This window comes from Equus przewalskii, chromosome 1, assembly GCF_037783145.1.
Source record: "Equus przewalskii isolate Varuska chromosome 1, EquPr2, whole genome shotgun sequence".
Lineage (NCBI taxonomy): Eukaryota > Metazoa > Chordata > Mammalia > Perissodactyla > Equidae > Equus > Equus przewalskii.
The window spans coordinates 9,678,068-9,702,601 of NC_091831.1; the positions used below are offsets into that span (position 1 = coordinate 9,678,068).

A 24,534-nucleotide genomic window follows, 5' to 3' on the forward strand; every position below is an offset into this window, starting at 1 on the left:
CTTTGCTCATTCATCTATCTCTGAAGGTTGAGAAAAGAGGGCTTATTACTAAATGGCATTAATTCATGTCTCCTTCCTCTCAGCCTTAGGCCACTTTGCTGGCTTCTCTGCCTGCCCCAGACCAGTGAAATACAAACTTCTCGAAGACAAAGATTACAGGTGCTTCATCTTTGACTAATAACAACAGTTATATGTCAATCATATCTCAATAGAGCTGGAAATAAACAACAGCAGGAATTAACATTGTGTACTGGTAATATACACATATTGTGCTAATCACTTTACACCCATTATCTCATCTAAACCTTAGAACTACCCTATAAAATAGGTACTGTTATTAATACCACTTAAAGACCAAGGCTCAGAAGTTAAATAACTACCCCAAATTCCACAGTGAGTTATGGCACCTGCATTCAAATCCGAGAGGTCTGCTCCAGAGCCCACCCTCCTGAACCCAATGATATGTCCAAGACAGCTCATTCAGAAGTGTTAGGATCAGGATGTGGGTGGATGGATGGATGGATGGGTGGATGGATGGATGGGTGAATGTATGTAAGGATGGACGGATGGATGGATAGATAGATAGACAGACAGACAGACAGACAGACAGATAGATGGATGGATGTATAGATAGATAGGTGGGTGGGTGGATGAGTGTATGGGTGGAGGGAGGGAGAGATGGATAGATGTATGTATGTATGGATGGATGAAAATGTTAGGAAAACAAAAAGTGACCCACAAAGTGTGTACTTTGGTGGCCAGTGAGCTTAGCGGCATTAAGGCATGTATCTGAACGAGGTTAAAGGCATAGATTTGCTATATTCCTGGTTTAGCTAAAACCTGGACCCCTAATAAAAAGTCCCCACGATTGATCCTAAAAGCATAAGGGTCATATGCGAGGGAGAGAGGGAGGAAGGGATGAAGGACAGAAATAAGCGTGTAGTGAGTGTCAGTTCTGCTTTAGGAGCTTTCACAAATCTGAATTTGTCTGCATCAGCACAAACTCACCTTCACAAATGGGAGTAGGTCAGAAGAGTCATCTTCATATAAAAAAGACATCTCATTATGTGTCCAAGAGCACAGAAGCAAGTCAGAAAGGTTTTAGCACCTTCGTCCATCTCTAAACACTGGCCCTTAATGACAACTTTAAAAGCAAAAGGCTTTGAAAGAAAGCCCTTTTGAAAAAAGATTTCACACTTGCTTCTAATTCTCCTGCTCCTTGTGTCAGTCTAGGTTCAGTCAGGGGAGCAGAGATACCACGAGGTCACAGAATAGGGCTTTGTTACAGGAATCCAACTGTACACAGTTATGGGAGGAGCTGGGGGAGGGGCGTGAAGGTCTGGAAGGGGTGCTGGAGGATCAGCAGTCAGTCACCAAGCAGTCCATCTGAGAGGGCAGGCATCTCCAGCCACCAACAGGACTGCCAAGGGAAGCTGGGGAGAGGCTTCTGAGTACCTGCCATCCTGGGGTCTGTGGCCATACATCTCGTGGTGGGCCTTAGGCTCCAGCTGGGCACCAGGGCATCAGGGCCAAGAGTAGGGAGGAAATGCTGGATGCAGATCAGAAGAGAGCAAAGACAAGCAGAAACCCATTAGGTACTTCTGCTGCCATCCATCACCACACCTGACAGCCAACAAACCTCGGAGAGTAATGGCCGTCCCAGTCTGTGTATATTCCTCTTTGGGCCAACTCTAACCTGGAACCACACAGGCAAGGGGATGCTGGGAAATGTAGTTCTCAGCTTAACCAAGGCAACCCAGCACAGTCCACTAGACACCCTCAATTAAATATAGAATACTTAAAGTTATTATTCACATCTTTGGGGAGACTACATTTTAATCATAATTACATGATAAATATTTCATGGAATATATCTTTGTCATATAATTAGGAATAAAAAATGTAATCTCAAAAAGATGCTAAATAATTCAAACGGCTGAGGACGTGATTAAAGCCATGACTGAAATATGGTCAGAAGGTAACTCAAGGTCTTCAAACATGAGCTCCCAAGAAATGTGTCACAACCAGGTGTTTAAAAATAAAATGAATGGAAATGACCCAAAAGGAAACATTTTGTATGGCTTTAAATGTGGGATGAAATCCTAAAGAATATATCCAGGTCATGTTACAATCTGGCAAGAAATAGTCAGTTTATGAAATCAATATCCAGTCTTCTCTGGCCATTGCTAAGTGGTGGCATTCATTTCCCTCAGTCATTCTGAAGATATCATCTTCCATTTTTCAAACCCCTTGAGGTTAGGCACTGCACTATGTTACTTCAAAAGGCCCTCACAGAACCCAGTCCAAGGATGATTGGCACTTTGGAACCATCTCTTGACAAATTTCAACCTAATTCCATATTTGCTGCATCCTACCTCCTATAAAGCACTATGCTTGGTGCTAGAGAGCTGTGAACCAGGGGGGTTCCTGACCTCTAGAGGCTAATAAACGAGCACTAGAGACCACTCATGCACAAAATTTATTCTGAAATAGAAATAAATTGGACTTTGATAAGTGCTGTAACTGGAGTACAAAAAAAACATGCTTTGGGAATACGGAGAGAAGTGAGATTGGCATCACGTGGGGAATCAAGGAAGGCGTCGTACAGAAGCTGGGAGCAGGCCTTGAAGGCTAAAACTTAGAAAGAAGGGGGTGTGTATGTGTAAGAGAGAGAGAAAGACAGAGAGAAGCAGGGAGAGGGGAAGAGTATAGCTGAAGATAAATTGAGGAACTTGTTGGGGGGTAAACTGGGGTGTGACTTATCAATGGATCAACTCAAATATTCTCCATACCTGTGGCTTCCATCATTATATTCTCAAACACAGTAAGAAACACTCTTATCAAGTTTTACATCCAGGGTTTAAAGAACTCATGCCCTATGGAGGAAATTGGAAACTCTTAGACAGGTCAAGCAAACTCTTTTTCTTTTCTTTTTTCCTTTTCTATTTTTTTCAGTGAGGAAGATTGTTGCTGAGCTAACATCTGTGCCAATCTTCCTCTATTTTGTATGTGGGACACCGCCACAGCACGGCTCGATGAGCAGTGTGTAGGTCCGCAGGGCCACTGAAGTGGAGCACATGAACTTAACCACTGCACCACCGGGCTGGCCCCTCAAGCAAATTCTTTTTTTATTTTTTAAAGGTTGGCACCTGAGCTAACATCTGTTGCCAATCTTCTTTTTTTCTTCTTCCTCTTCTTCTCTCCAAAGTCCCCCAGTACATAGTTGTATATTCTAGTTGTAGGTCCTTCTGGTTGTGTGTGTGGGACACCATCTCAGCATGGCCTGATGAGCAGTGCCATGTCTGTGCCTAGGATCTGAACCGGCAAAACCCGGGGCCACTAAAGCGGAGTGCGCAAACTTAACCACTCGGCCTCGGGGCCGGCCCCTCAAGCGAACTCTTGTATCATGAAGTACATCCACTCTTCCAGGCAGTCATTCATGTAGCATGCATATATTTATTAAGCACCTACTCTGGTCCAGGCACTATAAGGAAAATGAAAATCAAGACAGTCCCTGCCCTGAATGAACTCATTACCTAGCACAGAGTCTGGAGCTGGGATGGGTCGATAAACATTAAAGGAAGGAAGGAAGGAAGGGAGGGAGGAAGGGAAGAAGAAAGGCAGGCGGTAAGGCAGGAAGGCAATAATACATGTCATCATCAACCATAAGACAGAGAAACAAAATGGTATAGTGGGTGAAGTGTTCAGGCTCCAGAGTTAAGCTGGGTATGAATCCTGGTCCTACGGGTACTAGCTGTGTGACCTGGAGGATGTCACTTAACCTCTTGCGGCTTTGGTTTCCTCATCTGTAAAACAGGAAATGGGGTTCATAATATCACCCTCGTGGTTTGTTGTGAGAGGGAACACTATATAAGGAAAAAATGATCCAGCGTCCTCTGGGAGGGCTGACAAAGTCATTTAAGAACTCTGAGCAGGACGACGTAGAACACTTCAGTTTTTCTTACTCCAAACCTTCATCTACTGAAATACTTAAGAAACATAACAAGTCCAGACTTGTAGAAGCTGAGAACCTCTGTGTTTCAAAGGCAAAGGGCCAGCAGGTCAGGCCACAGCGGCCTGGAGAGGAGCCTCAGGGAGCCTTTCAGAAAAAGCTGGAGCCTTAGGTCCACGCACCCCGGGGCACCCAGTCAAGTGGGGGACTCGGGCCTCCTGACGAGCCCGAAGCTGTTCCTGCTACTCCACATTCTCCCCAGGAGTCTTATTTCAGGGTGGACACTTTGTTTCAACAACAAGTAAGTTCACAATACCTTCCCAACACCTTCCTCTTCAAAATTACAAGTCTTGGGAAGTCTATACACCACCTAAACAGTCGCCTTACTAATGTGCACTTTTTAACATCCAGTGGTGCCCCAAACACTTGCCTTCCGAAACTACAGAGGCATGTTTTTCTAAACGTGAGCTGCGCCCAGAAGTGGGGATGAGAGCATCTCCTAAGTTACCGCCTGGCAGAATCCCTCCACAACACGTGTTTCAGTGTTTTAATGTACTGCAAGTAAAATGTGCTATTTCACTGTGCCCTCAAAAGGCCCAATCATTTCATAACACGTGCCAGATCAGATCCAATGCTTGGTCTTGTGGGCAGCAATGAGCTGATTTATCCATTGCCACCCACCACCGCCTGGACCAAAAGGCACAATGGAGTCTCAAGCATCTATTTCAAAACTCCACCAGCAAATGGCCACATTTTCCTAAGTCAACTTTTGCACAAATGCCTTTTATTGTCTGCCTATTGATTAAAGGAAAGAAGAGAGAGAGAGGGGAAGAAGTGAGAGAGGAACAGAGAAAAAAAAGAAAGGAAAGACTGCATGCCCTGAATTACAGATCTGTCATTAGCTGTTAGCAGCGACGAAGGGAAGATCTTGAATGACGTGCCATCGGACCATTCAGCCTGGTGCACGGGCCTCTGATCTCTGACGGTTACGAGGCTATCATGAGAGACTCCCGATATTTTTCCCAGCAAGCAATGGGCAGTGATGGATGATTCCATCAGAAGAATGGCCATGACTCCATGTTTTCGATGAGGTGCTCAACACTCAATAAGAGGTCAGGCATCAAGAAGCTTTTGAGATCTCAGCTCTTGGGATGTCCAAGGAGTTGGTATATCCCTCATTCAGCAAGTTCCAATATAGGTCAGAGGAGGCTTGTTTCAAACTGATTTCTTCAGTTTCCAATTCCCAACCTTTATCTGTATTTGTGCAGGGCTAATAAAAGCAAAGATGAACCCTCTTCTCCTAAAGGTACTGACAAATCCACCCACAAATATTATAGGCTTAGACTCTGACACAGCTGTCACCCCTTCCAACATGTCCACTTCCCTTTCTTGCCAGGGTCTTCTCCTGAGTTACCAAAAGAGCAGAACTTTTTACAGGCATTTTTGTCCCTTTAATTTCAAATCTAAAATTAGATGCTCAAGGCAACAAGTATTGAAAACAACTTTCCCTAGGGGCCAGCCCAGTGCCATAGCAGTTAAGTTCATGTGCTCCACTTCAGCAGCCTGGGGTTCACCACTTTAGATCCCAGGTGCACGGACCTACACACTGCTTATTAAGCCATGCTGTGGTAGGCGTCCCACATATAAAATAGAGGAAGATGGGCACAGATGACGGCTCAGGGCCAGTCTTCCTCAAAAAAATAATAACTTTCCCTAATCTTACTTTTCCTTCTCATCTGCTCCACTAAGAAGTTCTAATCAGGGAGAAACCAGTTTAGAATAAAAAGACGAAATTGATCAGGAATGTTGGCAAGAGGAACAGGAATAATCCTCTCTTCTGGATTCCATTCATTTTGGATCAATAATGATAAGAAAATGCTTTCTGAAATTTTGAGTGGTGGCCAAATCAAAATTTTGCCTTGATAACCCGATTTAAATTTCAGGTTAGTCCTACTGTTTCCCAATTAATCCTAAGAGGCTAGTTTCTCTGCACGTTTCCACTGTTTGTCCCCAATCACCAGCTTAGAGGTCTTGGGCAAATCAAACTGTTTCACTGTTTTCAGCCAAAAAGCGTTTCTTCAGAAATATTAAGTGTGCCCAACCACAGTAATGCAGACAGCTACTCAAGTATTTCCAGGCAGAAGCTCTGTCCAACGTACAGATCAAATATTACTACGATTATCAACCATGTGTTAATATCCATTAAGAACTTCCCCATCAAGAGTTAAACATATTCCCTCTGCTCTCATTTGCTTTTTCTCCTAAGTCAAGACAATTTATCACAAATTCTCTGTCAGTGGAGTCCAAATAAATAAGATTTCTCTTACTCTTCAAGAGCTATAGATTTGAGTCAAAAACAAAACCTTGGATAATGATGGGCAGCACGAGCACAGGCCATTTTTGAAATGGCTGCAAGGCAGAGGTGAAGTCCAACATTTAACAATACAAGTTCTATTAACATAAGCACAGTAAGTGGAAAGCCAAGCCACAACCAAGCATCAAGCTCAGTGAAGAGTGCCCATTCTAGATTTCTGCTGGTAACTGAGGTCGCTGTTCACCTGATGAACGGCGACAAAGGGTGACGTGTTGAGAGCCTGACTGTTAACATACTTGTCCGCCACTTCCATGACCACCTTTAAGTCGGTCACATGGGGACAGCTGGGCTTCTCCTTAATGTCACCAGAAATCTTGATGAACTAACAGTGAACCCAGCAAGAGAGCTGCTTCTATATCCAAAGCTTGATGAAGGTGGACATTGCCACTGATCCAAGCAAGGATATTTCTTTAAATGGAGAATGCTAACCACTGACTGCGATGTTAAGTTGTGAAATGATGAAAGAATTGAAGGATTTTTGTGAGGCGATTCAATAAGAATGTTAGGTCTTACTGGCTGAGAAGATGTGTAATATAACCGAAGACAAATTGCCTGGGCTCTTTAAGAATACATGGCTGGTGCTAAGAAAATCTTCAAGAGCCAAGTATTTTGAGAATTATAAAGTGATGTTATAACAAGGTCAGGAGTCTAGGTACATAGGTTCTAAATTACTGCAATAGCCTATAACAGAGTCCTATAAAGGGGATGAAAGGTACTTCGTTACAACCTTGGAAAAGCAAACTGAGGTGCTTCTGAGACCAGTGGGTATAATTTGTATGGCTTCTTCAGGTTTGCGTTAACTACACAAAGTTGGCTAGGATGGTCAGGGCTCAAAGAATATTTCTTCGGAATTTGGTTAACGAAATAAACCATTGGAAATGAACCTTCAATTACCTCAGTCTGACAGTCTACTGCATTAAAGCCCAGTAAAGCAAAGCATCTCTTTTTCCATTTCTCTATTCAAGCCAGGTGATTTGGAAAGTCGTACCACCAGCAGTGTATTCAAGCAAAACAAAATAAAACCAAAAGCTTTTCATTTAAAATAGTTCTAAAAGCTGGTTGCCAAATCATGAGTTACATTAAACGGGCAGGGTAACTCATGTCCTGTTGCCCCAATTCCCATTCTCTATAAGTCACCGTAGAGTCTAATTTTTACCTTCAGATTTCTTTGCATCAGGACACAAAATACTTTCCAACTAAGAAGCCAATACCCCATGACAATCCCAGGACAAGTTCTGTGGGTATCCTTCGAAAATGAAAGCATCGTTGCAACACACCACTGATCAAGGGAAAAGTGCCTTTTGTACTCAACGGTCCAATTGGTATTTGTGGCCACCAGGCTCGGCAGCTTTCATTTCTCTTAGAGCTAGTTCCAAAGCAACGTAGCCAGGTGCCATTTTTAAAGGAAACTGCTGTAACCAGTCCCAACAGTTTAAACCAGTGCTTTCCCTAGTGAAAGATGGGCTACCCAGAGACATTTCAAAGACTTAGGTGGGGAAGCCAAAGGAGAGAAGAACCATGAAAGGAGAGCTACGGTTTACTTCTTGGATGACAACACGGATGTTTTATTTTTAATACACCTAATCTATTGTGTACTCAGCTCGCTCACGTATTTTCCTAGGGGAAAGAAGTGTTACATGATGCCGTTTTCACCCCTGAAAGAACCAACCAGTCAGAGAACTGCCATGCCTTCTGTAATGGTGGCTGAGCTCATACTTCCAGAGAGGAGGGCGCTCAGCTCAGCCACTCCACTGCACAACCTTGGGGCTGCTTAGTTGTCTCCCTACAACTAGGAAGCGATCCTTAGTAGCTTTGTCCCTTTCCTTCTACATCTTATTAACCACACCTGACGTTGAACAGGGGTGGGTTCATGCCAGGATAGAAACAGCACACCATTTATGCAAATTTTAAAAAATATATACATGGATATTACCTGAACATAAAGGCATACATAGGTACAAAGCGTAGTAAGAACGGAAAACGGCAATGGGGTGAGAGAGGGGTACAATTGAGGCTTCAAGTACGTGCAAAGTTTTATTTTAAAACAAAGAGTTTAATATGCCAAAATAACGTTTTAAAATCTAGATGGTGGGTTTCTGGGTGATTCTCTGAGTTTTTCTGAATGTTTGAAATGGTTCAGAAATTTTTTTCTTGTTTTTTGGAGTTTTTTTTATTTTTCCTTTTTCTCCCCAAAGCCCCCCAGTACATAGTTGTGTGTTTTTAGTTGTGGGTCCGTCTAGTTGTGGGATGTGGGATGATGCCTCAGCATGGCTTGATGAGCAGTGCCATGTCCTTGCCCAGAATTCGAACCAGCGAAACCCCTGGCTGCTGAAGCCGCTGAAGTGGAGGGCGAGAACTTAACCACTCGGCCATGGGGCCAGCCCCAGAAATGTTTTTAAAAAGATAAACATACCGGCAAATTTAAGAACTAGAAATCCCATAGATATCTGAGATCTACATTAATTTATTAAAAAGAAAAAACCTGAAATCAGCTGACTAATAAGTGAGCAACGGATTAAATATTTTTCATCCAAAGAGAACAGGGATTTGCTGTTCATTGCCTGTGTCAGGCGCACCCTAATAACCAATGTATATACTCATTTATAACTCCATGAGTTAGGTGTTATCTTCATTTTACAGATGAGGAAACTGCAGCTGAGAAGTTAACTTGGCCAGTGACGCAACGAATTCAGCACCGAAGTCAGGATTCAAAGCCAAGTTCAAAGGCTGGACTTGCCCAAGGCCTGACTCCTCTTGCCACCGTCACAGGATCTCCTGCTTCCAGGCTTCAGATGCTCCAGGGGGTGACCAGCCACCCATTACTTCAAAGAACACTTAGGATGCCCCTCCCAAAGTAAATGTCATGAAGCCACCTGGCCAGTACTGCATGTCACACCATCTCAAACAAAATCTTCAAATTTGTTCACCCAGGCATTTTCACATAAGGCGGTTAACAAAATTCAGAAAGAATGTGCAGAAAATTCTGAAGGATGGATAGACACCAAAATGTTATCTCCTATTATAGGATATAATTATATGACAGTGTAACTCACTTTCTGCATGTTGTCACCTACATTTTTCTACAATGAACATACTCCTCCTCTAATAGTTACTAAGTGCTTATTGAATAAATTAACCAAGCTAACGGTCACATGTCCAGTGCACTGGACACCAAGTGGCTCTATTCCAAAATTATATTGAAAATTATTTTGAAAAAGGGACCATCTCTATCACTCAACAATACCAAAGTGGCCCAATGTTCATGCGCCAGAGTATACATAAAGACGTGGTCCCTGGTCTTGAAAGAATCTAGGAGAGGATCAAGACGTGCACATATGAAAATACTAAAATGCCAGGCAGTAACTGCCACAAGTACATAAGCAGGAGATGCCTCATCCAACTTTTGAGAAAGGGCACACTCATTTGTGAGCTGGAGCAAGGACAGAGGCCCTCATGGAAAACAGGATCTTGAATAAGACCTTGGACCTTGCAGAAGGATTCAAATTAAAACTGTACGAGCAATTTGGAAAAACAAAAAGCCTGAACAGACTGTGAAAATTGGGAACCAACATGGGCATCTGAGTAAAAGTGAAGCGAATAGCCTGGCACTCTGATTAACAGAATCCCAGTAAACTCCAGGGGGGGAGGAGTTGGTGGGGGAGGCGATTACAGAGAGCAGAGGCTCAGGGTCAAAGAAATTTGGGGAAAACTGGGTTAAACGAAGTCACAGGCATTTCTTGTACTGCTTGAGTTCTCCAAGCTCTTAGAGGCTAACGTGCATGGAGTCTCCTCCCACCAAGCAGAGAGGCCTAGTCTTATTTGACCAGAATCCTTTTTTAACTGAAGATGTGCAAAGCACAACACTGTACGAAACCTCAAGTTGAACAGATACAGAAGGCAAAACAATGAAGTGCTTGAATGCCAACGCAAACTGGGTAGTCTGGCCTTGGTCCTTCTAACAGGGCTGGATATCCCCGCCTGCCCGGAACAAAGGAGGACCTGCTAATACACCTTTAAGTTTCTACACAGTAGAACTCAGAACCAGATATTGCTGCCACCAGAACATTCCTATCCAAGTGTCGGAATTCCCAGCGGAGGGCAGCCCAACCCCCATTCTTCTGAGAGCACCTGGCCGATCAGCCGGTCCCTTCCTGGGGATCTGCAGGCCTCGGAAGATGCTCACCTTCTTACAAAGTGACTAAAGGGCTACCACGAGCAAGGGGGAGCTCTGGGGGATCCCACGCATGGCAGGATAAAAAAAGTAAGAGTTTTTAGTCCTGTGTGTAGACAGCAGTTTTTTTTAAGTTAGAGGCGGCAAGGAACTTGTTATAAAATCAGTTCAAGGGGCCATAACCAGCATTTCTTAAAAAAAATTTTAAAAAAAAACAAGCAAGCAAGCAAACAGTACAAAGGGCAAGTAATGTTTTATAAAACTTTTCTCTGTTACACATACTGTATTGACCTCTGTGTTCTGGACTGCGATTCAAACGTATTTCTTATTTGGGTTACAGCTTAAAGGTTTGAAAGTCACTGCTCCAGAAGGTAGAGGATTTAGGGCCGAGACTGGAGGCTGCCACATTCCCCCAGATGGGCGGAGGGGCCCCTTTAAGGCGGTGGGACAGTAGCAGTAGAAACAAAAGATAAACAGAACAGACACTTAACAATAGAGAAGAGCATTTGGCTAAGGGAAACCAGTGAGAACGCCAAGGCCCTGGTCATCTGGGGAAGGCGGCCACAACCATAACAGGCACATCGTGACAGGAGCCGGTTAAGAGGTCCTAGGGGAGGCAGGGAGACAGGGTCAGGGTGAGACACATTTGGTTTCAAGCGACAAGAGGACATCCAGACGGAATTACAAAAAAAGCTCTCCTACACCACGACCTAAAAAACAGGTCCCCAACATTTCTTTAATTTAGTCACCTTTTACGACACCATATTAATTCTCTTTCAGTTAAACAATGTTTTAAATTTATGTTCTGTCCTCAACCAAGTGGTTATGACTTTAAAAAGCACATAATCACACTAAAGAACCAATACCATCAGTTAGTCTCCGGCTATTACATTATTTACCATCCCAAGGGCTTCACTGTGATTTAGCATTTGATGGATAAGGACAGGCGGGCCTGTCATTTGGCTCTGTGTGCGCGCCCGATGACTGCATCAGCACAGGGAGGGGAAGCCGCACGAGCCCGCCTGCACTAGCACTACCCGGAGAGAGCCGTGCCAAAGGGCGCCCGTCAGCTGCCGCTCAGGCTGTGCCCATCCTGGGAGGCGGCACAGCTGGCTCAAGGGCCCTGCTGATCCAGCAAGAGGGCACGAGGGAAATGGCAGAACTCCAACAGATCACTTTATCCAGGGCTGAATCCCCAGCGTAGAGCAGAATAGACGTAATGGAACGAGGCAGTGTGGACCTAAGGGTAAAATGTCATCCCCACCAAGCCCTGGATGAAGGGACTGTTGCTTTACAGAAGCCTTTTTATGAAGTTAATTACATTAATTACCGACATTTAAAAACATGCAACATTTAAGGGTTCTGAATCTCTGATTTATTAGACAGCACGGAAATAACAAGTTTAGATTATTTTACAAAAAGAGCTCAAGCTGCTCATAAACAGCAACTGGGCTTGCTGGAGGAGAAAACAATTCTTCACACTACTGCACAAGGACACAAGACTCACCATCCTACACAGAGTCAGCACGAAAGGGCACAGAGACAAGGATTTTTAAGACAGAAAACAGAGAAATCCACAGACTAAATAACATGTCCACAATGACTATAACACACCCCTGAGGGGATAAGCACGTATTTGTAGGAAGCAAAACAAAGCTTTCCACAGAGAAACCACTTTGACGAGATGATTAGGTGGACCTGCAATGAAGAAAATACATTTCAAAAGATGGGTTCAGACTTACACTCAGTTTTCACCTTAAAAATAAGACCCTTCTCTGTATTAAAGAATTTTTCTTAAATACACCACGGATAAAATAAATTTCAGTAAAGGTCCAAGTCCCATTCAGAAACATACATTTGCAAAAATATAAACAAAAAACACAAAGTTTGACAACAAAAATACTATTTGGAACCACCCAGAATAGGCCAAGCTAAGTTCGTGTTCTGCTTCAGGGCATTACATTGAAATGAATCTCATTCTCACTGTAATTTTTTTCTTTTTAACCTTAATCACCAGCGGCTGGGCAACTGAAATGGACATGAGAACTATATAAATGTCAGAGAAATATGTAAACCTCATTAATGTTTCCAAAAATTCATTTAGAGATAGAAACAGGTCCAAATAGATGCCTGTCTAAATGTACTGCAATTACGTTACAATTATTTTTCCAAATACACAGATATGCTCTGTCTTTTCTCAGCTCATTACTAACTCAAACAATTTGCCCTTCTGGGATCAATTGTTTGCTAATAAATAATTGTTTACAGTCACAAAATGATGTTAGGAGGTTTTCTTATTAGTTTTCCTTCTGCACCCTAATAAGATTGAAAACTAGCTGATTCCCAAGAGTCTAACCTTAACCTCGCTTTGTTTAACAGCCCAGGAAATGATGAACCATCTGCTTCAGAAAATAATGGACGGCCGAGAGGAAATATTGTTTAATTGTAGATTAACCTCCTCATGAGGCAGTCTGAAGCAGCTTTAGAATTAGCAACTATAACCAGCAAAAGAAACAAATGGCTCAAGAGCCTTTTCCTCTACCGTTTAAGGTCCAGAAAGAAGGCAAAGGGATTTTTATTACCTACATTTATTTACAACATTTATTTCCACAGTGGAAACAAAAATCATCAAGGTCAAAACTGACTCTCAGAAGTGCAGTCACTGCCCTCCACTTTTGTTTGCCCAAGTACCTTTAATGCAGCAAACCATCAAACCATCTCATGCACTTAAGAAAGTGTTCGTTTAAAAAAAAAATCAACAAAAACCTCTTTTCCATTATTTTCAGGTTCTTATATTATTTAAATTAATATTTTTCCCTGGTTTCTTTGTTAATAGTAATAAATCCACCATTGGGGAGTACGAATTGTTTTATTATCATCAACATGGCACTTAAGTAAATGAAATCTTGTCAAGTACATGGTGACCTACAAGTTCAAAAGAAAAAAGAACAGCATGAGATCAAAATGGCCGGCCAGGACAGGAGACACAAAAGTGAGAGATTAAATGCAAACACAGCCCTTTATCCAACAGGCTTCACATACTAAGTCTTTTCTAAAGTCAAACCGGTAAAGGCATACATGCTATTCAATATTTAATACTCTGCCCTCTCAGGGACTCCCCCAATTTAGCAAGGGCACTATACCATTTTAATTCAGGACAGGACAGGAATCTGAAAATAGTCAGTTACTCTGTAAATATTTACTGAGGAATTCCTTCAAGCGCCTGGGTAGAGAAGGACAAGGAACGGGACAAAGACACTTGGCGTGGGTATTTAACGCTTTAACAAGTGCCTGGACGTCAGCTGCCCCTTGAGCCTCGTGCAAGTAATTAAGGACAGAGCTTTGCCCTGTGGTACCAAAAAATGAAATGGTTCCTCTCTGTCAAGTTACAACCAAGAGCCAAAGACATCTATGAAAATTTCAAAACTAAGGAAATTTGCTATTCCAGGCAAGGCCATATTACTCTGCGTTTCCAATAAGACCCGAAGGTCATTCGCTTTGTGTAAATATTAAAGAAACAACCTCTGTGGAGAGGAAAGATTTTTGGCAGTTCAAATTCTTAAATATCTTAAATAGAATTTGCTAAAATAAATTATTCTTGAATTCCTCAACTTAATTTTGAAGCAATGAGCTAGTAATAACTCCAGAGATTCAAATAATAGTGCCTATTCAAGAAGAATGAGAGTTTGACATTCTTCTCTACAAAACAACTAGGCACAATTTTATCCATCAGACGTCTATCAACCTACGGATATTGAAAGCTTGGGAGAACAAGATAAAATCAATTCCAACCCTACAGTCAGCTGTAATATCGGGCAGGCATCAACAACGCTATTCATGAATTTAGAAAATTAATAAATCCTGGGTTGAATGCAAGAAAAGGCTCAAACACAGGTGAAACATACTCACTTGGGTTTTGTTTCTGCATCTGTCACTTGGCGAATGAAGATACCATCTTCTGGATGTTCTGTGTCATCCATTTCATACATATATGATGATGCTATTGCAAGTGTAGTCCCATCATTACTGAAGGCAAGTGATGCGATGCTGGTGGGGTACCGATGGAACTGACACAGTCGCTTTTTGTTAAATGGATCCCAAATATTTACGAATCCATCAGAACCACCTGCAAGTCATTTCAAAAGACTTAAAATGGTTCTTAAAAGCACATACAGAAATAACCATTATCTTAACAGCTAATCTTTAAGGTCATATAGAAGTTACACTTTGCCCAAGGAGCACTGTACCAGATTTTTTTCCCCTAAATACCATAAAAAGCAAGCACAAGTTTTTAAAAAATTTTGCCTAAGCATAAACATCTAGTGTTCAATTAAGAGCAAAAATAATGTTGTCTTAGTAATTAAATACAGGTTAGCATGCCATACTTTACCTGTGGCAAATGTATTGTGGATGTTGTGGAAGGAAATGGCATTGACCGGGTAAATCTGCTCAATATTGTTTTCTTTTAGTCTGTGACACTTGAAGGCGTACTTCTTCTTTTGCACCTCGGGGCTTGGGTCCAGGTACTCAACTGCCACTCGGCCTTCAATAGAGCTTAATACATAACCCTGCCACGAGGGAACCAGAGGACAAAAATGGTGACTCCAGCTTCCAAAAGCAAGGCACTAATTCTGAAATTCAATCCACACTAAAGAAAGATAATTATTTCAGAAAAGAAAAGATGCAGAGCCAGGCACTATTTAACTAAGGGTTTGAGCTGTACTAACACAGCTATGATCATTCCAAAAGCTTAAAAACACTAATACCTGTTTGATTTAAAAAAAAAAAAAAAAAGGCTGTCATCACTTGCTTTCTTCACTGTACCAGTGCCTTGCACACTGCAATCAAAAATGTCCAGTTATTTTGTCAAACCTAAACGAGCATTTTAAAGTGTTTCAGTATTATTTACTTATTGTCCTGTCCAGAAGGAGACTCAGATTTGTCCCATCAGCTGCAATGTATTTGTCTTTGCTCTATGCCTCTGCATCTCCAACAACTCTAAGAACCAGTGTGTTTCCTTCACTGGGGCTATCCATAATCTAAACCAACTGGAAAGCCAGCTCTCCCGCTCAGTCTCTCCGCCTCTTGCATTTAACTACAGCAAGTTGAGTTTACACACAAACAACAGATTTTCAGCAAGGTTCAAAAGTGGTTTACAATTTCAAACCTCTTCTCACTTTTCTTTGAAATGACACTATGTCAAAGAAAGTACGGGATAACAGAAATATGAAATCTATATTTTATTTAATTTTTTAAATTCTTCAAGGTATAAAAAAGATTCCTGAAAAACTACTTATGTATTTCTTACAAATACATAAGTATACAACTACTTTATATTTCTTACAAAGAAAAATAAAAAACCAAGAAAACCTTACTTTTAAACTTCCATTGTGAACTGGAAACAGTGACAGAAGATTTTAGATATAAGACATAAAAATAATATTTATAAATGCAAGGAAATTTTAATCATGTATTTAAATCTCTGAAGTTTCACATAAGTGCAATTCCTTCTCTTCAGTGGAAATTTATAATTTCCTGAGAAAAAGAACTGTGACCACCATTTGAGGTGCTAGCCTTCTGAGATAAAGGGCCAGAAGAACTGACATAATTGCTTCAAGCTCCACAGTCTGACTAAAGGACAGCCACGAGATTCCAAAGATATCTGCTGTTTTTAATGACTTTTCCTCTTGCAAAATTCCTGTAGCAGCTAACCACACCACCAACTCCCCTTCGAACTTTCAGGATTTGGGGGGAGCAGCTCACTAATAAACAGGGTAACGGCCTTTAACAATGTTGATGGAAGGGTGACCGGCCCGTACACCGCGAGTTAGTCCTGACAGGAGGGGCGCTGCCTCTCTAACTTCAGTGGCATTCTTTAAAAAAAGAAAAAGCCAAGTTCTGCTGTCAGGTTGGGGAAAGAACTCTATTAGTATTAGGGTTACAAAGAGGCAAAAAAAAGAGAACAGCAAATTCCATAATCCTAAATATCCAGATTTAAATTTTAATTCACTGGTTACTAAACTGAAACACCTGAAAAGCTCTTGGATCAGTAGACACCTGCCAAGCCTCCTGGACCGGGATCAACAAGGAATCAGAAGACCTCTATTCAAACCGGCAGATGACTTGACCACTCTGAACATCCGGGTCTTCTCTAAAACTGGGTTATTAACACACTACCTTTTAACAAAAGGCTGTCAAAAATAAACCTAACAGCAAATTCTAAATCACTACTCAAAAAGAGAGAGGAAAAAAAGCAAAGCTTTAAAAGGCAGTGACCAAAATCATGATTATATAAGACCATGCTTTCAAATTCCAAAGGGGTGGGGGGTCAGTACCTGCTTGTTCGGAAATGCCCGTATGCAGCGGGTCTGGTACTTGAGGCTGGACTCCCGGCGCTGCTGCACGTAGCCCATGTTCCGTAGGTCCCACACCAACACTCTGCGGCCCGCAGTGCCCACGATCAGCCGGTCTCCAGACACAGAGAGGGTGTACACCTTCAAGAAGGAGTAAAACTTCCAAAAATCATCTATTGCCTGAAAATGGCATTCTGCCCCAAAATAAAGTCCACTAAACATAAAACCACAAAAAAGTTAGCTGATGAGGTTCCCAAATACAAGTACCAAACTTTAAATATTATAGTTACACAAACCAAGTAATTTACAAAAAAGAATAAACCCAAGTAACACTTAACCAAGTATCATGTAATGTACATTCAATTACTTCTGCAAAAAACACTCAAAGACTTAATTTTCTTTGTTACTAAAACAAATTAAATAATTAAACAATTTTTCCAGTCTTATTTAGTGACAATATAAAGGTGTAAAAAATACTCAAAAAGGAGACAACAAAGCCATAAAACAATTCAAGATACCTTTCAATGGGCTTGTGGCTTTTCATAAAACAATCATATTCAAAGTTACTTTTCTACGATCACCTTTTGGAAAATTTCATTTTGTAACTCCAAAAATCTTGACTTTCCCAGCTGCCACACTGAATAAATAAATAGGCTTTTCCAGGAAGAGTGAAGGAGCCATCACTAATTAGCTGCTTAGTTGGTTTTGATGGCATACAAACTCAAAATTAAAAGACAAGGATAGTGGTCTGGCATATGACAAAACAAATTCTTGTGCCTTGATGTCACACTAAACACTCAAGACAGAGTTCATCCTTAGGGAAAATTTAAAAAGTGTTTTTTCCCCTAAAAGCATCTATTTTTTCCCTCTTAATGCCTTTTCTTCAATATTAAAACAACTTCCACAAAAAATCCCTTTATAATAAATCACAGAACTTGCTGCAAGCAAGCATTTAAAGTGGTTTATTTTCAAATATGTTATTTGGGGACCAAACAGAGAAAGCCATTCACAAAAATGATGGCAAAATGTATTTTCCTGATCATGTTAAATCATTTCTTTTTTTAACCTAGACTTTAGATACACAGTTGCTCTGATTACTACTTTCAATTAATAAGCAACTCTAACTTAATCTAATATTTTAAAACCCGAAGAATTGCTACAAAAAATGAAAAGGCCCCAGGACCTGGTAAGATATCTCTTTAACATTCAGTAATTAAACCATATGGTTAGTAATCACTATCATGTTAACTATATACCACCAGCCAAAAAACCTAAGTTAGGTTTAACAATGTAATGACCCAACAGTCTCTACCACCTGGCCTTAAAATTCAACAAAGAATTTGACCAAGGGAAAAATAAGGAACTAAAAAGATTCAAAACAGATTTAACATAGGCGTAAGAAAAATACAAGATTTACTGTAATTTATTCAGAAAACAAAATGCCTGCAGAAAAACAGAAACTAACCTAAGACATGAAACACCAAACTTAGAAAACACAGAATCCAGATAGAAATAGATTTATAATAGTACAATCAGGTTGGGAATTTTATCTTAAATCTTTACTATACAGGTGACACACAAGCTTCTAATAGTGCTTTCTATCTCCAATGATCATAAATCAAGTGAAACCACTGTCATGCTACTGACTAGGTATATACATTTATCAAAGAAAGTACTAAAAAAAGTGACATAATGAACCTTGCTGAACCAATAAGCAGCTTGATTCAGTGTGGCTGTCCATTATATGATATTCTGTCAGCAATTTATCACGGCTCTTAACATGTTACATACGACCATAAATCAAAACTAGAAACAATGCAATTATTTTATTCTGAACAAAGGTCTTGCCAGGAGTAGATTCGACTGTGATGTGACAAAAATAATGGCTCTTTGGGTGCACTACAGTATATAATGACGGCTAACAGGAACTGAATAGTATATTTACACTGAGGAAACAGACTCAAGTGAAGGGTACCTTTAAACTGCTAAAACAATCAATCTTTAAAATTAACTACCACCTGATAAAGTCTGATAAGGATACAGCAAGAATGCTCAATTACACTTTCATTGTAAAGATCAAAAGGTTAAAATAATACGGTTTCCGTTTTAAGAAGCTTTGTTCACTAGAGCCTTCAAACTACATCCGTCAATATTAAAAATAAATAAATAAATAAATAAATGGTAAAAGCCAGGGAATATAGGACACCGTTCTCACTAAACTTGAAATGATAACCCATTTCACCCTCTTAACAGTAAACTCAAACGAAACCTCAGGTCGTAAGTGAAAAGGAGTAATGCTCCATCCTACTTTCTGGTTTGGGCACATCAAACCCAATTTAAGGCAATCCAACAGTCTTTGCTAAATGACTTCTCTGAAAATGCAGTGAGTCGCTTTTCAGTCTTGGGACTGAAAGCATTAGCCATTCACAGAAGTGAGTTTATTTAAGCTAGTGCTCTCCAGTACAAATATGACAACTGACAGAAAAAAGTGGATCAACATACCAAAATTAATTTTCCTTTCATCAAAATATTTCTATGTAGGTGGGTGCGTAAAACAGACTGGTCAACTTTTCACTTCTATATTTATTACCATATTCATCAAACATGTACCAAGTCAAATCGCCCCAAGGACGACAAATCCTATTATGAATATAAAGGGCCTACCTTTTCGGGCTGAGAGAAGGTCCCAGCATTACAAGGAGTTCTGGGATCCCACAATTTGACTGTCTGATCCCAACTCCCAGTAACCATCACATTCACTTCTGGACAGTATTCAACACATCGGATAGGGGCGTCATGGGTTCCAACAAGATTTTCTAAAGGAAAAAAAAAACCCACCTAGGTTTACTACCTCTGCTAAACAAGGATTGCTCAAGTGAACAAGAGAAGGAAACATTCATTCAACTGTAACGAATCCATTTCTATCAACTCCACAGAAAAGTCTGCATACAGAAAAATTTCTCCATGACTACAAAGAGTCATCCATTCCTCTGTTCACCTTACAGTGCATAATTTGATGCGCTGGCATGGTACATATCAAACGCTGACTTGAATTCCAGATTACATTAAAATGGTAGCATTAAAATCTGTTATTTTCTTCACTAGACTCTAGATTCCTTAAAATTAGGAAGTTTGTTTAACTCTGCATAGTCATGTATCACATAATGACATTTCAGTCAATGACAGATCTCATATAGGACGGTGGTCCCCTAAGATTAACACCATACAGCCTAGGCATGTAGTAGGCTATACCACCTGTGTTTGTGTAAGTACACTCTATGATGCTCCCACAACAGATAAAATTGCCTAACAACGCATTTCTCAGAATGCGTCCACGCATGAGCGCAGTTCTGACTGTATCTAGTGCAGGATATGACACACGGTAGGTGCTCAAGAAATACCTGTGGAAGGAACAAATGAACGGAGAACTCTGGTCTTCTGCATCTGGATAAAACTTACCACATTAAGCCAGTGCTTATAAGAAACTTATTTAAGTGGTAACAGGATTATCTGAGAGCCGGCAACACGAAGGCAAGGAGTCTTATGATTACTCCACTTGGTTTTCATCATGGGTCAAATTTCCAATACATACACAATTTCTTTCCTCTCAATTTCAACTTTTTACGCTCATTCCTTCATTCAACTAACATCTACTAAATGTCTTCCATGTGTCAGAACATATGCCACATGCTAAGGAGACAGCAAAGAACAATATGTGGTCCTAATTTTCAAACAGAAAGACTACATGTTTAAAAACATGTCACTTAAATAAGAAAGAAAAGCATCTCATGAAGTTAGGCAATGACCTTCAGAGAGTAAACAGCTAACTCCCTTCATTTCGGTCTCCAAGATCTTAAGTTCGCTTTTCAGTGTTTTTTTTCTCCTAAGTTTTCAAACAAATAGGACCTAAACCTGCAAACTAACTTACTGTGTAGCGTCAGCTGCCAGCCAACAATAGCAAACACCTGCAGTTCTAAGCTACAGGCCAAAGTCACTTTCTAATTGGGTGCTTATTTTTTTTGACAAAATATTGTGCCCTCCTTCTCACTGTCCAACTCCTCTTCATCTAGTCATCTCTCTGTGCCTTGCCATCTGCTTCAAGTACTTCTATGTCTAATGTACGCACACACCAAAAAAAGCTCTGCTAGAGAGCTCTGTGCATTTAGATTCCATTCCAATCTCTGCTCTGCTCCAAAGTCACCATAAAAACTTGAGTAAGTCATTTCACACCTAGACCTTCTAAGAAATGAACTAAAAGAAAATGTGTCATCTTGTTATTCATTCAACAAACGCCAAGTGAAGCATATTCTATCCTAAATAATTATACAAGCAGGACTAATACAGCACATGGACACGATTGGTTATGTTATAATGCTAGATTCTTAAAAATCTATCTTGCTGTAGTCTAAACTTCAGTAGCTTCTGAAAAGAGAACTCAAACATCAGCACTGTCCTGAAAAGTCCTAATGAAAAGTGGACCACTACAAGAACCAGTCCTCTTCTGAGGACAAGGTGAAGGTCAAATACTGAAGTGTCACTTCATGTAAACCCCTGGGATGGAGATCATTACGGGCTTTACTGAAAAAAACACATGCATAATATTTTGTGATCAGTAACTTAACGGTTATCATTTAAACAAAAAAATCTTAAATTCAAACCACTTCTATTTGTATCCAAGCAACTTAGGAACTAAGCAACTCAGGAACTACTCTATCTAAATAAACATTTATACTCTCATATGCTAGCTGAGAAAACAATAAACTGGTAAAAAAAAAAAAAAAAACCTGGCCATATTACCTTGATCAGTGTTCAAATCATGCATTTTCAGTTGATGGTCTAATCCCCCACTCCAGGCATGCGTTGGATCCTACAAAATAAAGTTTCAAGTTATTTAAAACTTACAGAGCTTTACAAAGTGTTTCAGAATTCCTGTTTCTGCAGCCAACTGTCCAGTTTACACTCAAGATGTACACTGGGCTCAAGCACTCACTGTAAACAAAAACAGCAGAAAAAATAAAGCAAGTGGTCAGAAAAACTACTATGTCAGTAAATTAAGGAAGCACTATTCACCACATAGCCTGAGAGTAAAGAGGCATTCCTACTTCCTAGTGGAAAAAGAAAAAAGTCTTCCCTTTAATGAGGCAGCCAAATTTTACTGTCTTGTTACAAATTTCAAATACAACTGTCCTATGTCCTGAAACTCTGCAAGATGACTCCACTAGACTCCACTTGAAAGGGGAGACCGAGTTTCCGACGTCTGCATGTCCCCAGAGCCAAAAAAAACGGTACCTGGCTCAAGGCAAGCGTTCAGGAAACGCCAAAGAGCTGTCCAAACAACTCCACCGACAGAAGCCTCTACCCAATACTCGAAAAGGGACACTATTCAGAGGAGAGGGCGGCGGCGGAGAGAGGACACCTACGTAGAACGCGCAGTCCAGGACGGCGCCGGTGTGCTGGTACTTGAGCCGCATGGAGTTGGCCGGCACATCGTAGAGGCGCACCGACGTGTCCCAGGAGGAGACCAGCAGGAACTGGGAGGTGTTGGGGCTGAACTTCACCGAGGAGATGCCGTCCTCGGGGGGCTGGTTCAGCTTGAACTCGTTAGAACCGGTCATCTACGGAACAAGCGCCCAGAGTCCCCAAGGGGCCGGGGGCTGGGCTGGCTGGCGGCCGACCAGCTGGGGGCCCCATCCCAGAGGGACCCAGACCACGTCGGCGACGAGGCCTCTGCGCCTGCGCACAGGCTGCGCGCCAGCCCCGTCGGGACTCTGCCCCAACCCCCGCCCCTCCTAAGCGCCCCAACCGGCCGGGCCGGCGCCGCCGCACCCCTAACCCCAGCCCCCAGCCCGGCCCGCCGCATCCCTCCCGGCCGCGGGCTCCTGCACTCGGCCCTCCCCGGGGCCTGCCGCCCCTATACTCCGATAATAAAAGAAAAGCGATGGGAGCGAGGCGGGTTCCCTGCAGGCGGCTCCGCCAGCTCTGGGCCCGGGGAGCCCCGAAGAGTGCTCCTCTGCGCCCCGATGCCTCTCCCCGCTACCTTGGACTCCCCTCAGAAGCAACTTTGCCGCCGCTCGCCGCCGCCGCCACCTCCTTGCTTCCCGTCAAGCACTCGCAGCCCGGGCGAAGAAGGCGGAGAGGAAGCTCCAGCGTATGCCTGCCATTGGCTGATTTCAAAAGCCAACGTCTCCTCCTAGGCAGCCGATTGGTCCGCTCGGAGGCCCGGCGTCGGTCAACGCAGTCATCCTGTTCCGGCTCAAAGGCAAACCGCGGGTTTTCCGATCACGTGGTCTCGTTTCACCACCAGGCGGAGGCGCCCGCGCTCCTGCTGGACGAGTGAAAACTACAATTCCCAAGGAGCATCGCGCCAAGGCTGCGCTCACGCCCTCCCCAGGCTTGTGCGGCACGCTGGAAGATGAAGTCTCCCTGGGGTCGAAGCCCTGCCTGTTCTCTGGATAGCAGGCGGGAGAGATGCTCTTTCCAGTTGGACCCGTGGCCCCTCCTCATCTCAGTTAGTCTCTCGGACACAACAACCCCATTTTGATCAATACATCTATGGAGCTAAATTATTCTCCCTTTCACTGGACGTGCAAATGCCTATGAAGTTAACCAAAAATTGAAGTGGAGAGGAAATATTTGCTCTAATCAAATGTATTATTTTGCTCTGGTTTTTTCTTATTTTCCTAGAGTTTCCACCGATGAACCAGGGGCTCATATTTCCCATTGTCTTAAAATCTCTTGATCTCACAGAAACTCATCCTTATTTATACTGTGCTTTATCTCTCCATTCTATCTTTTCGAAAACATTTATTGAGTGCTTTCTGCCAGGCCTGGAGAGAGACTCTGGGAAGATGCATTAATCAGACCACTCCCTGCTCTGGAGGAACTCCCTGTCCGGAAAAGTGGACAGACTAGAAAACAAATAATTACGATGTATTAAAGCTCAAAGGCTTCTTTTAGACATATTTTTAAGTAGGATACCAAAATGACAGTTACAAACTTCTCCCCCACCATGCCCCCACTCCACCAGCTCCTTAGAGTTGAGGCTCAGTTTGCTCCATTTTCTGTTTCTAGAATCCTCCAGAAATAGGAGAATCAAGAAGGTTGCTTCTGTAATGAGAAATGATTTGATCCCCATGGAGGAAAAGCAATACTTGATCTATAACTAGAATGCTGTGACTTAGTTACTCTTGACCAGCAAAAACCCACTAAAATTTTTCATTTTAATCCATGCTGTAACCTCTTTTTCACTGCCTTTTGTGAAAAAAAAACTCATTTTATTATGCGATTTCGTATGAAGTGGGAGGAAACTCGGGGTTAAAGTGTTTAACTTTTAAGGTACATTAACAGAGGAAAAAGTGTTGTTGGTCTTTATGCATTCACATACCCTGACTCAGGTACACTTCCTTTTATGATTCTTGACATAATAAACACACACACACAACAACCACCCTTCTGTTTGCTGTATCAATGATATTACTGCCCTCCCCCCTCACCAATCCTCATACTTGGTTCTCTGTCTTTTCTCTTTTGAAAAGTTAATGGCTAAGTTCAGAATTTTAAAATGCAGTGCCTTGCCTCCATTCTAACTTTGGCTAAATATTTTATCTCCAAATAATTTTATTTGGTTCCCTCTCCCAGTTGTTTATTTAATTCTATTAGTGTTTCGAGATTCTGAACATGAATT

The 24,534-nt window shown here is 41.7% G+C and overlaps 1 protein-coding gene across 4 annotated transcripts; it reads right to left on the minus strand.

Moving 5' to 3' along the window:
• Positions 1-1,263: 1,263 nt before the first annotated feature.
• On the minus strand, positions 1,264-23,177 carry BUB3 (BUB3 mitotic checkpoint protein). Of its 4 annotated transcripts, none has more exons than XM_070575783.1 (8): positions 22,888-23,086; positions 22,271-22,465; positions 21,648-21,717; positions 19,515-19,666; positions 16,833-16,991; positions 14,888-15,065; positions 14,407-14,623; positions 1,264-1,549 (listed from the first exon to the last, which is right to left on the minus strand). In XM_070575783.1, the coding sequence occupies exons 2-8, from the start codon at positions 22,463-22,465 to the stop codon at positions 1,498-1,500; spliced, it is 1,023 nt and encodes a 340-aa protein (XP_070431884.1). In that variant the 5' UTR covers positions 22,888-23,086; the 3' UTR covers positions 1,264-1,497. The 4 variants fall into 4 exon arrangements, with proteins under 4 accessions (XP_070431884.1, XP_070432090.1, XP_070432024.1 ...); XM_070575989.1 differs by lacking the exon at positions 1,264-1,549 and adding an exon at positions 8,773-11,104 and having other exon boundaries at positions 22,888-23,118; XM_070575923.1 differs by lacking the exon at positions 1,264-1,549 and adding an exon at positions 10,732-12,195 and having other exon boundaries at positions 22,888-23,177.
• Positions 23,178-24,534: the final 1,357 nt, after the last annotated feature.